A 17,377-nucleotide genomic window follows, 5' to 3' on the forward strand; every position below is an offset into this window, starting at 1 on the left:
CTGGTTGAGACATACCACAAAAGATGTGCAACTGTAGTTGCAGCAAAAGGTGGTTACGAAAACGAGGGCTGAATGCAACAACATGCCACACTTTTTAGATTTTTATTTGTTAAAATCTGGAAAGCCATCATTTCCTTCTACTTCACAACCATGTGTTACTTCGCTGTGTTGGTCTATTGTGAACATCTCAGCAAAACGCAGTAAAGTTTTAGGTCGTTGCATGACAAAATGCAGAACCTTGTGTTTTAAAACTGTATTTGTGGAGCAACCCCCTCACACTTCTGTATTGTTCTATATTGTTCACTGCTGACGGTTCCTTTGCAGCCTCTGGAGTGGACGCGGTCGGTGAGGTGGTGATGAACGTGGACATTTTACCCCAGCCGAATGGAGAGCACAAGATCAGTATTAAAGGTTAGAGGCTGTGCCGTGTCATGTGAGTCGTTCTTTCTTGGTGCTTTTCCTTCTTTGCTCACTTCATCTTTCCCTCCAGTGGTGGCTGCTAATGACCTGAAATGGAAAGCACAGGGTTTCAGGCCTTTTGTGGAAGTCTACATTATTGGGCCTCACCTCAGTGACAAGAAGAGGAAATTTGCCACCAAGTCCAAGAACAACAGCTGGTCACCAAAGTTCAACGAGAGCTACCAGTAGTGAGTATCCACTGGCTTGCATCATCTTGCTTTGGCTGGACACTGAAAAAAAACAAAAACACAAAATCTAACTAAGTATTATTGGTAGGTTTTCCAGTGGAAATATCTTAGGAAACTTGAAATGAGACAAAACTAACTTACACGTAACTTTCAGCAAGATACTGACACTGGGAGATTATTTAACTTATAACTAGTACTTTTTCATCAATATTAAGGAATTGTTGACTTAAATTAAGCTCCTATTTCTTGCTATAAAGTTACTGGTTTGAAACTATGTCAGAAATACTTGGTAATATTTTCGTGATTTTGCAGTGCAGGTAAGACGATCCCTGGCTGAAAATGTGATCGTGTTCGCTGTGTTTCAGCTCGCTTGGCACTGAAGTGGGTCCGGAGAGCTACGAGCTGCAGGTGTGTGTGAAGGACTACTGCTTCGCCAGGGAAGACCGCACCGTGGGAATGGCCGTGCTGCAGGTGAAGGACATAGCAAACAAGGCCAGCGTCACCTGCTGGCTGCCGCTGGGACGACGGGTCCACATGGACGAGACGGGCCTGACGGTGCTGCGCATCCTCTCTCAGCGCAACAACGACGACGTGGCTAAGGAATTTGTAAAGCTCAAGTCCGACCAGCGTTCAGCAGAAGAGGGCCGCAGCTGAGGCGGACGAGGGCAGCCAAGAAAAAATAATAGTAACAAAAAAAAAACAAAAAAAAAAAACGTGTGCACAGAAATACCAGAAACATACCCAACGAGGCATCGTGTTACGCACACATAACATAGAAAACCACGTGCAATATACAAGCACACATGTGAAACTGCTCTATTGTATATATATCTGCATACATTATGCAACATCTACATTGTAATGTTATCAATGCAAACACGGGGGAGTGAGTTTACATTGAAAAAAAAAAAAAACAGAGACTTTATTTAATTTTGAATATTTCTGCATCTGCACTAAGCTCTACGTTTATGGTTACTTAATCTCCCAACACTCTTTCTGCTACATCACACCGTTTTTTATGCTGTACAATTAGTTGTGATGAAAAGCACCACAGAACCAACAACTAAACTATGTGAATAGTTTGACCACTTTGCACTTTTCCTTCTCTGCATCTTCAGGAGAGCTGTCCTCGTCATTAACTCCGTCTCTCTGCCCGTCTGTTTGCCTGTGTGTCTGACCGCGTCGTTCGCCATCCGCTCCGTTCGCTCTCCGCAGTCTTCCTAAAGTACGATGTGGTATGTGAGACACTTCTGCCGAATAAATCTCCCCCACCCAAAAAACTAAGAGAACACAAATCAGTGTCGAGGGGCGACATGTTTCTTAGTCTTTTCTGTAATGTATTAACGTCCTGCATGTTGACCCCAGAAACACTGTGACTCACCTCTCTATAACCGTAGCCCACCTCCCCCCAATCCTCCGATATGCTATCTGTTTTGAGCATGGTGCATATAATCCTGTAACAGCAAGGTTTTGACTAATGCTCATTGTTGCAGAGAGGATACGCTGACAGGGAAACAGTTCTGAGCCACAGCTGTGATGCGTTGAGTGAAGCAGAGGTTGTGGCCAGATAGCGCATCACGTTAAACGGAGCAATACTCCCAGACCCCCTACCACTCCTGAGTGCACATTAACCCCCCTCCTAAAAAAAAAATAAAAAAAGGGCTATAAGATCTGTGGACTGGATTGTCATTTTCACTAAAACATACTGTCAGTGCTTCTTTTGGCCAGCCGAACACAAGATTCATCTCAGCTACAGAGCGTTGCATAAGTATTTATACACATTGAACTTTTTAATATTTTTTTTTTTTAGTACACCCACAATATTTAATGCATTTTATTTTAATTTGATGTCACAGATCAACACAACTTAGCCAATAACTGTAAACTGGAAAGAGATGGACATGAGTTTTCCGCAAAGACGTTTAGAAACCATGTATCCTTTTCCTACCACCTTACAATACTGCAGGTTTTTTGTTGGTCCATCCTCCCAATAAATATCAAGGGGTTTGAGAATGCAGAGTGACAAAATCCCAAAAATTTCAAGAGGTTTGAATAGTTTTGCGAGGCGCAGCAGCTGCAGCAGGAACTGTCCCATAAGCAGAGCCTCATACAGAAACTCCATCCAATAAGGCAATACTAGTTTATGAACCCATAAAACCCTCTGTTAACGCTGCTGTGTCTTCTCTTCATGTGTACATGCATGTGTGTGAAAGCGTTGGCGTGTCCGTCCGGGCGGACTGTCACTCCGACTATATGGGCTCTCTGACAGCGAGCAATATCTACACGCCCAAACTGTAAGCGCTGTCAACATTAGAAAACTACAAGAGCACCAAGGGCACTATCCACATCAAAGGAATGGGAAAGTTATGATCACAACTTTTTTGTAAACCACTGGGATATTTTCTTTACGGACTCATAAATTCCCATTCCTGTTGGAAGTGTATTATCTTGTTTTTTTGTTTTTGTGTGTGTGTGTTTTTTTTTTGTGTTTTTTTTTTTGCATACTTGCCTAAGGAAAGTGTCTTGATTTTGCATTTTTCTCTAGGAATGGTAAATCTCCAAAACCAGAGCTCTTTTCTTATTATTTTTTTGCAAAGAATGAAGCCATTAAAGTCACCGCCAAGCATTTATAAAGTTCAAGTATTATTTTAAGGCATAATGGTTGATAAACCGTTACCTTTTCTTGCAAAAAAAAAAAAGAAAAGCAGACACTCATAGCCATAATCAAGCTCGCCTTGCAGTCTCTTTGTATCTCTATATGTTAGTGACAGTGACTAAAGCCACCCACACATTGGCCTGTTACGTGTTGTCTTTACTTGGAGGCTAAAATCTACCAAAAATAAATCCTGTGAATGTCACTTATCCTCAGCAGAGCGTTTTCTCTGCTCTTGTGAAAATCTCAAACCGTGACTTGCTTAGCGACACCGACTCATGCCTTTGATTTAAGCCAACTGATTTCACTTGACTCATAAGAATATAAACACCCTGCTGGGTTTCTCTGTGAATCTTTGGCAACGCTTAAAGGAGAACTCCACTGATTTTTACACATCAAAAACCTTCCTGATTACCATACGAGAAAATGTGTTGCATTGTTGCGTGAAGTAACGTAGACGTCCCCAACAGACGTGTCTTCGGGATTTTTAAAGTGAGGTGCTGTTACATTGCTGTATAAATCCAGATTATTTAGCCGCAGAGGCTAAAACTAGCGGCCAATCCAAGAGAGACTACCGTAAGACCGAAGCCTGGTTCTACCTTCTTGAAATAACGTCGTACTGCCTTTAGCAAACAATATTTAGCGAACCTTAAAGCCACCTTTTTGTCGGGATTGGTTGTTTCCAACGCAACAAGTGGAGGTAAGAGAAGGTTCACCAGTAATCATCTTCCTGTGTGAAACGTAGGGGGAACTAAATACGTTATGTAAAGCATTTCTAGTCAAAGTACCTGTTCTTCCTAGGTTGCATGATTCATTGCAGGGATTTTCTTTTTGGTTCTCAGACCAGTGTTCGAACATGGAAGCAAATGGTTTCTCACAGAGCAAATATGGACTACAAAAAAATGTAGGAAGATCATCTTGTTCACTTTAAATTGGATAATTTCATTCTAACTTCCTCTTATAAAGACTGGGGAGAATGACGTGAAGCAACGGGAAAATGTAGCGTCCACATTCGTGTTGCTTCCTTATCCGTGGTAATCCAATGGAAAATAATACAGATTCATCCTGTTTCTCTTTGGGTGCATGTTTAACACACACCCACTGAAGGCAATTGTGATTATAGGTGCAGCTGCAAACAATCAAAGAGTTGGCATGTTTAGTTAAGGAATCAAGAAGTTTAGCAAAAATGTAAACCGGTAAAAAGAAATAAGAAAAATCCTCCTGACTGCCTACAAATGGCTTCCTGGTACCAGAAGCTACCAGTAAGCTTCTGGTAGCTTACTGGACTTTGCAAACACAACCTTACAGCCAACAGGACAAAGGTGGATTAAAGTAAAGCCTTAAAAAAAAAATCTGACATATTCCAATGTTTAAGTGAATGCTATTTCATAGATTTTTACATTGTTTTACATTGTCTTCATATGTATTTCACTCAGGAAGATCCACGGTGGTGCACCGCCTCCTACCTCCATTTCCTGTTTGTTTCCCTTTGTAAATAACTTCCCCATCCAAATGTGGTGACAGTTTAAATGCTTGGGAAATAGGACACATAAATATCTGCCACATTTTGAGGTTGTACTTGTTTTAGAAAGGTACAAGTTGTTCTAGAAAAGCTATTCTTATTGGAACAGCCGTTAGCTTTTGCTCCCCATTTATACCACACGATAAAACAATCACTTATTTACTGCAGTGACCTCTTACATTTGAACACAACCTCACCTAAAAAATTCTGAAGCTTTACCGTGGAGTTAGATTTTTTATTTATTTATTTATTTATTTATTTTTTACCTCATCTTCCAGAATTTCTAACATTAGCCAGAACTAAATTGTTGTTGACTAAATCATTGCTTTGTTGGTCATGGGAGGAAAAAAAAACCCCCCAAAAAAACCCACAAAGGATATCTCTGCTCTGCCACATAAGCTTGAATCATTTTTATTTATCTTTTTTTTCTTTTCCTGTCAACACAGCAGAAAACAAAACTAAAGTGCAGTGATAAATCGGTGGAGTGCTCCTTCAGGAGTCCCAGCAGGTTACGCTGTTGTCATGTGTTGTGTGTGTGATCCCAGGGCTCAAGAAAAAAACCTTCCTTTTCAGTCTGGATCTGAAAAAGCAACAGCAGCAGCAGCAGCAGCAGCAGCAACGGCCCTTCTGGGCCGACGTGCGGACAACTCCTGCACACACGCACCGACAACACACACCTGCACACCGATCTCAGCTCAAGCACAAAAATGGACACGTGAGATGACACACATGCATGCATGCACGCCGACACAACTCTATGGAGACCAACGATGCCCACCCTGTGAATAAAGTCAACTAAAACTTGCATGATGGGAAACTTAATTGTGCCAGCACGTGTCTCTTTGATGTTATTTGACCTTTTTTTAAATTTATTTATTTATTTATTTTTGCTTACTGACTTGGTCTGACTTTCCCGAGCTGTGTAATAAGCCATCTGTGTGTTGTTTTGTTTTTCAAAAAAAAAAAAAAAAAGTAAAAATTTTAAAAAATCATGTTTTCAGTTTGAATGTAGGGTGAACACAGAACTCGCATGAGAGAATTATTTTCTACTGAGGATGTTTGTAATTTGTTTCTTATCGTTATTGTTGTTTAAATGAGGACGAAGCGGAGCTGGAATGCAGCCTGATTGTGATCTGCTTCCTATTAAAAGGATGTTTTTGTGTCACAAACTAAATGTCTCCCTGTACCTTTACTTTTAAGCTTTTTTTTTTCTTTTAAATTATGTTACATCTTTAAAGTGAATGGTGAGGAAACGCTAATTGTTGCTCGTCAGGTAAAATCTGTTCAAGTCAGAAGGTAACTCTGCGAATCACAAATTGCAGCTGTCGATAGGGAAAACAGGTGAAATGAAAATGCAAATAAAAACACTCCAAAGTGATCGTTGGGAAAGGAATCATGACCAGAAGGACGAGATCCTGAACACAAACGTTTGAAATAAACTCCTCCGTCAGGTGGCCTTAAGATTCAACGAGAGTCTCCGTGGTAGCGGAGGGGTTCAGAGTTCAGCTGCTGCTCTTCACGGTAAAGGAATTTAGCTGTGTGTGTTCATCTCCTGGCCAGGAATCTTTCTGAGGGAGGGTTTGCAGGTACATTCCACTTGGAAGGAGATCTGAGCAGACCCAGAAGATCTGAAAAGTGTGGCCTGCATTTGTATTCGCCTGTCCTTATTCATAAAAATCCTTGCAACCAATACCTTCTTGAAGTAACCTCTTGGTTTATTTTCAACATAAATCAAGAGTCACTGTTATGCTTAGATCAAAATGAATATATTTGTACAGACACTATCCATTTTATTCTCTAGACATTCAAAGCCATGAAGACTTGCAGTAGAGTGTAGCTTAAAACACGGGCTGAACACCAAAGCATGCAGGAACTCTAGGTCAGCAGTCTGCCCCTTGTCAAGGTCACAACACAACATTTAAGGCTTGAAAAACACCCCAAATGTTTTGTAATCAAAACATCTGATTTACTGCATTTTAGATTCTCATCTCTAAGCCATATTCATCCGACTTAAAATACATCTTTATAAATTATTTAATACAAGTCCCTTTTGTCGAATTGAAATACTAAGTTAAATTACCTTTTTACAAGAGTCATATTTCTTAAACTTCAGCCGTAACTCAATGCTAATGAAGTGCGTTTGCAGATTACACACCCCTCCATTATACAGGCTTCGATTTGGCTGCAGCTGTGTCTGCTGCCACCATGTGGTTCAGCTGCGCCTCAGCGCCTCCACCCAACCAGCCCCTTAGAAATAAAGACAAAAGACGCAAGCTGGTATTTTTTTACAGTAAAAAAATGAAACCAAAAAACAAGACTTTATTAAAGAAGCATAAAAAATAAAACTCTTGATACATTTCTCATAACCGTTAAGTCAGCTCAAATTATACGATTATACAATTTCTCCGGCTCACGGTTAAAAGGTCCATAAACTTTCAAATAAAATATATTTCAATTTTAAAATTTCTTCAATAATTTTTCTCATTTTGTTATAAATTGCCTATATGTAGTACACAGGAAATAAAGGAAAACAACAACAAAAACAAAACAAAACAAAAAAAAAAGTGGAAAATAAAAAATAAAAATTTTGAAGTAATAAAAAGGGTCACATTATTGTCTGGGATATTTAGGTAAGCAAATAAAATCGTAAAAAATAAAACATGTAAAAACTTTTTTTCGTTTTTCATCTTAAAAATTATTAGCTAATGCCGGGTGGCTTTGAAGACATGCAGATGGTTAACTTACAAATAATGATACATGTTCTTTAGAAACTACACTTATCTTCAATTAAGTCCTTTTTGCTTTTGAAAAACAAGATCCTGTTGATTGTATCCAGGGTATTTACACACACAGGTTAGGCCTGAAACCTAGTTCGCCGACGGTTTAAACATTTTGGTTCTGCATACAAAGAGAATTAAAGCAAAAATAGGAGAGAGCAGGGGGCTTGAGGGGAGTCTGTTACCCCTTTCCTGGCACGGCTCTCTTAGCATCCCCCCTCTAATCACAAAAAAAAAGGTTGGAGGTCACTGACTAGCATGCCTCAGGAAACCCTGTTTTCAAACCTTAAAGGAAGGAATTGGGGGATGGGGACACAATTAGCTAAAAAAGAAACATTAAAAAGTCAATCTGAAAATAAAAAAAAAAACTGTACCTTTTTAACATTTAAAATTACTGTACATCAACCCTAACATTTGCTCGTTGGCCAGAGGGGGATAAAACAAACAAACAAAAAAAAAACCCTCAAAGATTTAACATGAAAACCCATCTGGCAGAATACAACAATTTATTCTTCGACACGTCAGTCTGGACAGTTTCAAAGAAAGGGCCTCAACAGACTCGCACCAGTCATCACAGATGTGCTCATTCAGACAGCCCGGCATCTGGTCCCAGTTTGAAGACGCGAAACAACAGCAACGGATCCGACGGGAAGGGCGGGAAAAGGCGGGCTTGTCGTCGGTCGGAACGCAACGAGAACGAGCGCGGGCGGGAGGGGAGGGGGGGCGGGGGGGGGACGACCCGTCGGGTCTACGGTGCACCCGGGGTGGCGGTGGTTGTTGTCGTTCTGAGAAGTAAATGGCGGCCCCTCGCTGTAACGAGCGGGTTTGTTCGTCTGAGACTCAGTAGGGAGTTGCACCAAAAGCACCATGGATGAGTCTTTGTAGAGACTTCGCATGTTCCAGCTCAAGGTCACATTTTCTCCTACAGTTAAAACAAAACAACAAAAAACCATATATATATATGTGTGTGTGTGTATGAATGCGAACCTTTCGAAAAAGCAGCAATGAACTGCAATCATACTGAAACTAACTGGAGCACCAAAAGCATAACTTGTATAAATCACTGTTCGTAGTCTCTTTAAAAAAAAAAAAAAAATTTAAATAAAAACATAAACCCTGCAACCTGTCCTGGTCAGTGGGGAACGTCACACTACACACCAACAGGACCCGAATGAGATGAGGGACGACTGGAAAACTGATTCAACATAAAAACAGCAAAAAACATTCTGCAGCTGCTGGGATTGGAACACAAGAAGTGTCTGGAAGCCCTGGATGACCTAGCTACTAGCTGCCATAAAGGATAAGTTGATTCTTCCTATACGGTGTGAGCCTGAACATGTGTGATTATGTGTGTGTGTGTGTGTAGTCAGAGGAAGCCCTTGAGAATGTTTATTTTAGTTGTCATGGCTTGTCTCATTCTATGAGAGAGAGGAAAAAAAAAAAAAAAGAAAGGGGGCCACCGAGACAAACTCCGCCGCCTGAAATGCAGCATTTTTAACACTATGAGAGGCAGTTACTGCAAACTCGATTTTTTTATTTATTTTTTTTCCTCCAAGGGAAAAAAAATAAAAAATTAAAACACAAACAGCGAACAGGACGTGCCTGCCTTATTGGAGTAATGCTATGAAACACAGGACGAATCTCAAACTACTAACTATATAGTGCACTACATTTTGTGGAGAGTACAGCGCGGTATAGACAGATTTAACACATCCGGGTACTTGGGGCCCCTCTGGGGGAGTAATGGAAAGTCGATGGGAGTAAAGCTAACTTCTGGGGTCCAGGGTACAATATAAGCATAAAACAAACAAATGTCTATTAGTTTTAGGTGTCTGGATACCATCGCGGACGAGGTCAAACATTATACTACAGAGCTTCTTGTTGCCAATTGGTAACGTTACACTAATCACTTCAGCCATCCTCCATTGGGGTGAACCAGTACGTTTTAGGACTAAGCATTTAATATATCATTTTTTTTAGCTGCCGTTTGTTCTAAATTATATTTTTAATTCATGAGATACGTGATCTGTAAAATACAATTGTTAACCATGAGATATGCCAGTGTATGTATTATGGTTACTTCAAACTTAATGGTTTTCCAAGTGTTTTCTCATCACTTTCTTTTAATCGTCAACTCATGTTGATCATTCTAAATCACATGGAATGTTAATTACCGGGGGGAGAAATGCATGAAGTTATGTCTACACAGTCTCAGTTCCTATAATGTGAGCCATGAAGGCAGACGACAAAACTTTAAAAAAAAAAAAAAAGCAGAGATAAGAAAGGAGATACAACTAATCTTTCGACTGCAGTTTAAACAGGGTTTTCTACGACTTTCATGCGTGTGTAGTCAGAGGAGAGCTGGCTCCCCCTGGTTGCTGCTGAGAGAAGGGAGAATGTTCACATCCTTTGTGGGGGACTCCCCTCGAAATTAGAGGAATCCCTGCGTTTTGATTGGCTATGTGGCGGCAGGAAGATGAGCTCATCCAAGGCGCCATCAATGCAAGAACTGCAAGTAGATATGAAGATTCAATACTCCTTTTATAGACTTCAGTCAAAGCCAGCTATAGTCACGACATTTAGGCCAATTAACCTAAAAGGTTTTCTGTACAGACTTGCCAACCTACGTCTCCAAAGATACAACACCTAGAGCTAACATTCAACATTTGTTTATTTTATACTTTTATCACTATATAAGCCCCTCAAGAGATCCATTTACTCCCATTCAAACTGTTCCATCTCCACCACCGCCCCCCAAAGGGGGAGGAGCCATTTGGGGGAGAAGTAAGTGGAGTGACGTTGAATCCATCTATAAGTACAACAGTGTCATCTGAGAGAGACAGCTTTGCTGTCTGAGAGGGGTGGAAGACGAAAACAGTAAGAGCTGTTTCTCTGTTTTGTTATTCTTTTAACAAAGGGATTACAGTGCGTGAAAACTAAAATTCAAGCCCCTTGTTCGTCTTCTCTCCTAAACCGTATTGGACTTAACATTCTCATGTGACATCAAAGCCCTGTCTTGTCAGAGTTCAAAATATGTCTTACCCACACACTACACGGACAAGAGTCAAACTACTAAAAGAAAAACAAAACAAGAAAAAAAAACCCCACTAAAAACGAGTATATTTAAGTGTAACAGACACGATTTGGATCAGACGAATGAAACGGCGCCCTCTCCAGGTGATGACGCACTGGTGCGATTGGGCATCATACTAACACAAACACGAGATGTGAAGGGATTGTCAGGCAGTCTAAACATACAAACCGACCACAATCGCAGGCGTTTAGCGTCGCTAAAAACGGTACATTTCTCACTTATTACAGAATAATAAACAGCCACACTAATTATGCGGCGAGGACTCATCCAAATTTCACCCAACGTGTTACCAAACTGAATCGAGGAGCATGTTCCCAGTAATCATTTGGCTTATTTATGGGATGACCAAGTATTGTGTGGCATTGAGAATTCATCCTGAAGAGGTTCCTCAAGTAGTGTAGTGTTTTCCAATAGGTGCCTGACAAACATGCCAACCTAAAAATAAAGAATGACGATGTTCCAAGAACCATTTCCACTTTGTGTCACGAAAGGAATAAAAAAATTTTGTTTTAGCATGAGCGAGCGAAAGAGCGCGGAGGACAATTGGGGGGCGGGGGAGTCGAGGGCGTTAAAATGAGGAGTAGAAAAGTGCAGGCCTCGTTGACAGCTTTATCGAAAAATATCTGTTAAGTACAAAAGTGTCAAAAGGAAAAAAGGCTGTGAGACAGAGAGAGAGAGCAAGAAAGAGAGAAAAGCAGGCAGAGATCTGAAGAAGCCAGAATGAAGACGCGTGGAGACGAACAGGCGGGTAGGCGGCCCGCGAGGGGGGCCACTCCACGTCGAAATGAAGGCCTGAAGAGATATAAGACACTAGTTTCCTTCCATAAGTTCACCGCTGAGAGACTGTCTGAGCCCCGACTGTCTGCAGACAAGTTTCAATCCACTTCCCTCGGAAAATAAGTCATTATTATTATTATTATTGGTATTATTCATCTTGACAGTTATCAGCAATATATCAACATCCGTAAAGTATCATCATCTCTATTAATGCATTTAATATGGTCCATCATCTGTGTGAAGGTTATTAGTGTGATTCCTTCCATTTACTCCACCACAGCTGGTGCCCGTCTGCCTCCCCACCCCTACCCCGCTACCTAACCCAGCTCCACCCACTCAGCTGCCCGTGGCATTAGGAGAAGATGCGGATGCACTGTGTGGTCGGAGTGTGGCAGACAGGGCATTCGGGTTCGGCCGACTGGCAGATTTGCCCCGCGCACTCCATGCAGAACAGGTTGTGGCCGCAAGGCACGAGGGCCGCCGTCACCTCGCTCTCGAAACACACAAAGCAGTCCCTGTTGACGCCGGGGCCGACGCCGACGAGTGCCGCCACCGCGGAGCTGCCTTTGAGGTGGCTCAGCATCCCGGAGGTGATGCCCACGGTGCTGCCGCCTCCCTCGGAGTCGGTGGGCGAGCCGCCGGGCAGGGATGAGGCCGAGCAGGAGGAGTAGCCGGTCGACGAGCCGCCGGAGCTGGAGCTGGACGCGCCCGAGAAGGAGCCGCCTCCGCCCGTGCTGCCGGACTGCAGCCAGGAGAGAGTGCTGAGGGGGTCGCTCTGGGCGCGGCGGGCCAGCGGGTGGTCCAGCTGGCCCACGCCCGTCTCCTGAGGCAAAGTCGGAGACAGTCGCGGGGTGATGGCGCCGCCGCTGAGGCCGCTGCTGTTGCGGCGCAAGGGCTGCTGCGGTTGAGAAGACGCGGAGGTCTTGCTCCCGGCCCCGCCATTGACAAAAGGCGCCCAGATGTTGGAAGCACTGAACTCGAAGCCCAATTCGTCTGAGGAAGCAAGTCCCGGGGTGGAGTCGCCTCCGAAGGTGAAGCCACCTCCAGCGCTGCTGGAGCCTGTGCTGAAAGGACTGGTGGGGCTGCCGCCCTCGGTGGGCTTCCTGTTGGAGCTGAAGCTGTCTGAGCTCATGCCGCCGTTGTGCGTGTGATAGGCGACCGAAGAGGACATCTTCCGGCTGGAGGAGTGGTGCATGGACATGGGAAGAGATGGCGGTGGGGAGGGAGGGGGAGGGGGAGGGGCAGGGTGGTGGCTTGTGGCTCTGGACCAGAGAGACGCTCCGAGCCCCCCGCTGAGGGAACCGAGGCCTTCTAGACTAACGTCAGTCCCGTTGGTGTGGAAGTCGTTGTCTCCCTGAAGGTCAACAAAGGTTCCAGTTCGGAGGGTAATGTGGGTCTCGATCTCCTCTCTCGCTCTGTCCACGTTCTCCGGCATTCCCGTCACCTCAAAGACGGGGTCTTTCTCTCGGCTGGGGGTCACAATGTAGGTGTGAGTCTGCTGCTGGATGCGCTTGATGGTTGCTCCTTTCGGCCCCACGACTAAACCAACTACTCTGTAGGGGACCCTCACCTGGATTGGTAAAGAAAGACGTTATTCCAACCTTGATTTCAGCTATTTCTATTCTCCAATCCCCAGACGGATTCTGTACCTGTATGGTGGTCTGTCCCGGTAGGTGAGGAGGGCCGGGCAGAGAGCCTCCTCCGCCTGGCCCTCCAGCTTTGCAGCGAGACGCCCGGATCATGGAGAAATGCTCGGCTGCAGATACAATTTCACGCTTGGCCATTTCCACATCCTCCCTGCGCCCCGTCACGATGAAGACCGGATCCTCTCCTCTGACTGGAGTCTTTATGTAGGTGTTTGTTTTGGCACGCAGGGCCTTGATCTTACAACCTGGAAAAAAGTAAGAGCCACACAGACTTGTTTTAGACTCACATTTCTCTTTGACCTAATCAATATTTTACATATGTAAATAACAAAACAGCCTAATGTAACAAATGACATGAAGTACTTGCTGAAACAGGGCTTAGAGACTCAATCACATAATCTAAACGGATCATTTTATACAATTGCGTCAAACATCTAAGCACACATGAATTTAAAAAAAAAAGCTCAATGAAATCAAAACAAGTTGCAATCAATCAATGTGATTCAGGCATTTATAAGTTCTTCAAAATTCAACAGATGTCAACATTAGGTTACTTTTATTTCCACGAGCATGGAGTTTACTGCAAATCTAAACACTACAAACAGATTTTTTCTGTCAAATACCAAAACAGTGAGAAAACAGAGGTCTAGTAATGTTCATGGTGATTTGTCTGATTTCCTAAAAAAAAAAAAAAAAAAAAGGTTAAGAGAGACAGTACAATGAGACGCATTAATTAGCATCTTCAGAAGGATGATACAATTAACTGGCAATTTAGCCTGAAGCCATCATCAATTACATCAGTGAAAGCAAATACATCACAGCATAAACACACTGTGAAAAACACAAGTTTTAATAACTTGTGGGTTTTTTTCAGGTCCATGTCTACAATTGCTCAATAAAAGTGATATATAAAAAAATATAGAATTTCCTAACACTGCTGAACGTGTTGATGAGGCAGTATAAATACACTAGCGCTACTAGAAAACAACACCTCTCTAAAATATGCCTGGAGTAAAAAAAAACAATACTGATAATCATTAAAAATAGTACAATCAGTAGCAACAGTGATGCTAATAAGGCGCCGTTTAAGTTGACTTGCTCACACCGGCTTATATAAACACAAACACAAACACATGCCTGCTTTCCCCCCCAATTCATGTGGAAAATGCTCGACTTCCGATTGTTTGATTGGACACTCAACTTCAATCAGTACTACCTGCCGTCTGCCTTGTTCATATCCTGCGCTGTCTAAAACCGGCCATTACTGACAATCAAATGGAGCAAGGCATGATAATGGCAGCAGGTATTCTAGCTGTAAGTGAGGTAAAGCGTAAAAGCGGGTAGCTGCAGCAGTGTCTGTCATGTAATGTTGGCCTCGGCAACTCCGCCGCTGCTCTGTGTCTTTAAATGCGAGGGCTTCACTGTCGGCGACCAATGGGACGCACGGAGCGTGATGTCATTCTGGGAAGCAGAAAGCATGGCTTTTTCAAACAAAGAGAACAATGCCGTAACGCTAGCGCGGCTGCGACGAAAATACCGAGCCCGAAACACACGTCCAGCCTCACTTCAGGTTACATGTTGATTAAAAGCCGTACAGAAATGCTTTGTTTGTGGAAAAAAGGGGGCTCGGCTCGCAGGCGCTCGGCAGCATCGGCAGACAGCGCTGGGTGCAGGGCGTTTACACCGCCCAGTCCCGTGTTTGTGCGCCTGCTTTGCTCCTGTTTGAGCTTCAAATCAAACAGAAATCGCGATAACAAGGCGACATGGACACGTTTTTCGCGTTTGAGGTGCGATGTCTGTGATGAAAGCGGTCGCTTTTTATGCGCCACGCACAAACGGAGCGGGATTTCGCTACGTTTTCTTTGTTTGGTGCAGGCTTCTAGACACGTCCAGACTCCCGACAATCTGCCGCTTTGTCTGACCCTCTTCCACCCCTCCCCCTCCATCCTCCTCATCAGCCACCCTCACTCTCCCACTCTCTTGTCAGATTATTGTCAACATATTGAGGACAAATAACGGCGGAAAACAATCCAGATGTGCATTTTTTATTTTTGAGCCAGAGTCCGCATTATGCTCGCTATTAAAAACCAAAACAAGGCGATCGGAGCAGCATGCTTAAAGCTCTGAGGGGGTTTAAGTTCAGGGAGCCCCCCTCTCACCAGACAGCCACCCAAACAAAGAGCAAGCCAGACTCCAACACAAACACGCAATAATTATAATTATCCATCAGCATTCTCACCTTGTCTCCCCACTATTTCAGCGACATGCTCGGAGCTGGGGACAGGCACACATTCAGTCATGTTCACGCTTCTTTTCCTGTTGCAGAGGACGGAGCTTTGTTCCCCGTGGAGCATGGAGTGGGACCCGGCCATGTGGTACCCGCCCGAGCCGTAGTACTCCGGAGACGGAGAGCAGGACGTCGGCGAGTCCCTGGATCCGCTGGGATGCTCCAGCATCTGCAAATCCACGTAGCCCCCTCCGCCCACGCCGTTGCAGCTCTCAGAGCCCGGACCCTGGGTCCCGTCCAGAGTGTCCACAAGCCCGTTGCCTCCACCGCCGCCGCCCCCACAGTCCACTTTATCCATGGCCATGAGTGACAGCTGGTCCAGGGCGAAACGGAGAACTTCTTGGTGGTCCTCATCCCGGGAGTCCTGGTCCGTCTCCCGGGGCAGAGCCACGCCACTGTGCTGGCTGCTGATCACCACGTCGTGGTCCATTATCTCGGGGTGAAATAAAGGGCTAGGCATAGTTTCTCCGTGGATCTCACATCAGATCACGGATGCCAGTTTGTTGGGAGTGATCTCACCTTCAGCTGAAAAACACACACAAAAAAGAAAATGCATTAAAAGTGGGGAGGAAAATAAGGAGCTTCCAATAAATATGTAAAACACGACTGGAGGGGAGTACCGATCAACAGCAGCGAGCTCTACCAGTGTTGATTTGAGCGGCTTGCTTTGTCTGTTGTGGCAGCTTGTCTGACAACTGAGCCCATCCAGCAGGCTGCTTGTTGTCTTGTCCCAACACAAGTGAATTAAAGTATTTCTCAACATCAACGAAATTAGGAATTAGAGCCGTACCACCCGTCACTAACGCACGTGTCAGAATAGTTAAAATAAAAAGTAGAGAATGAACAGACGCTGTTTTTAGCATAAAGAAGAGAGCTAACAAGCTAGCTCCACAGTCGGCTCACAGTCACGTTGTCGACCCCTTTGTTTGGGAGCACCGCGGCTAGCTGCTTTAGCTCCGCTCTGCCAGTCGAACTTGTGTTCAATATAAAAAAGAGCCGTGTTGTTTTTTAAAATTAAACAAGCGCGGAAACATCACAAACTTACTTTATCTGACCGCTGATATCCTTTCTTCGCCTGTCGTTCAGTCTTGAGGGAAAGACGAGAAGCAGCAAGAAAGGAGGAGGAGATCAGTGCAGCGCAATGAGCTTAGCGCGACAGCTAACTAGCCAAGCTAAATGGGGGGCGTTGGAGAAGGGGAAAAAACGTTAAAAAGCAAAAAGGGGGCACCGATGTTGTTTTGTCTTCTCGGGCGGCCGCAGCACGCTCCTAGGAGGGCCGCTGAGTCTTCATTCTCCGTCTCGTCAGTGAGAAGCGTGGCTGAAACCCGAGGCTGGGAGTTCCCTTTGAGTTATAAACCAGTGATTCTCTGCTCCGCTCGGTGCTGCCGCCTGACCCCGCTCGCTCCGCCGCCTTTGTCTCACCAGGCGTACGCCGCTCCGTCTGCCGCACACACGGCACTGACGTCAGCCGCGACACAACAATGGGTTCAGAGGCCACATGCAGCATCGATGCGCCGCTTGCTGCCGCTCCGGCTCCCGATATGCGACACTCTGATTTAATTTGTTAGGGAATTCGTGTTTTACGCGACCGGTTACAGCGCGGGCAGATCAGAAAATGAATAGATTGAAATAAAAGTATATGGTCATGGTTGGGTGTGTTCATCATGGCTACCAATGAGGTGTTTGGGGTGGTCCAATTACACCTCCGAGTGATGCTCATGCTCAGTGGTATTGTTGGCTTCATAGCTTATTTTATAACAAGAGGCATAACTTGGCAATGTCTGATTACTGACCTTAAAACACACCGAAGAGACCATTTATGAGTATAGTGTACCTTAAAAAAAAATACATGTCTTAAATCTAAGCCCATGTATGCGTTGAAATCACACGACTCTTAAATTAATTCTACGATTCAAATAGCTGATCTTATATCTCAACACCTTTAACAATTAATCAAAAATAACAATTGAAATA

At 44.0% G+C, this 17,377-nt stretch overlaps 2 protein-coding genes across 4 annotated transcripts in view; one reads left to right on the forward strand and one right to left on the reverse strand.

Annotated features, from left to right (window-relative positions):
- The window catches only part of LOC122841544 (protein unc-13 homolog A-like), a 41,487-nt gene extending 38,210 nt beyond the window's left edge, over window positions 1-3,277 (forward strand). For both annotated transcript variants that reach the window (XM_044134929.1, XM_044134930.1), the window contains 3 exons: window positions 325-411; window positions 491-647; window positions 1,013-3,277. In XM_044134929.1, the coding sequence (XP_043990864.1) occupies window positions 325-411; window positions 491-647; window positions 1,013-1,301 (533 nt within the window). In that variant the 3' untranslated portion in view covers window positions 1,302-3,277. The remainder of the gene's footprint in view (window positions 1-324; window positions 412-490; window positions 648-1,012) is intronic.
- On the reverse strand, window positions 3,148-17,009 carry LOC122841545 (RNA-binding protein MEX3B). 2 transcript variants are annotated; one of them, XM_044134931.1, is made up of 4 exons: window positions 16,449-17,009; window positions 15,356-15,928; window positions 13,120-13,361; window positions 3,148-13,040 (listed from the first exon to the last, which is right to left on the reverse strand). In XM_044134931.1, the coding sequence occupies exons 2-4, from the start codon at window positions 15,861-15,863 to the stop codon at window positions 11,823-11,825; spliced, it is 1,968 nt and encodes a 655-aa protein (XP_043990866.1). In that variant the 5' UTR covers window positions 15,864-15,928; window positions 16,449-17,009; the 3' UTR covers window positions 3,148-11,822. The 2 variants fall into 2 exon arrangements, with proteins under 2 accessions (XP_043990866.1, XP_043990867.1); XM_044134932.1 differs by lacking the exon at window positions 16,449-17,009 and adding an exon at window positions 16,024-16,417.
- Between the last annotated feature and the right edge of the window lie 368 nt (window positions 17,010-17,377).

Source organism: Gambusia affinis, linkage group LG12 (assembly GCF_019740435.1).
Source record: "Gambusia affinis linkage group LG12, SWU_Gaff_1.0, whole genome shotgun sequence".
In the NCBI taxonomy this organism is placed as follows: Eukaryota; Metazoa; Chordata; class Actinopteri; order Cyprinodontiformes; family Poeciliidae; genus Gambusia; species Gambusia affinis.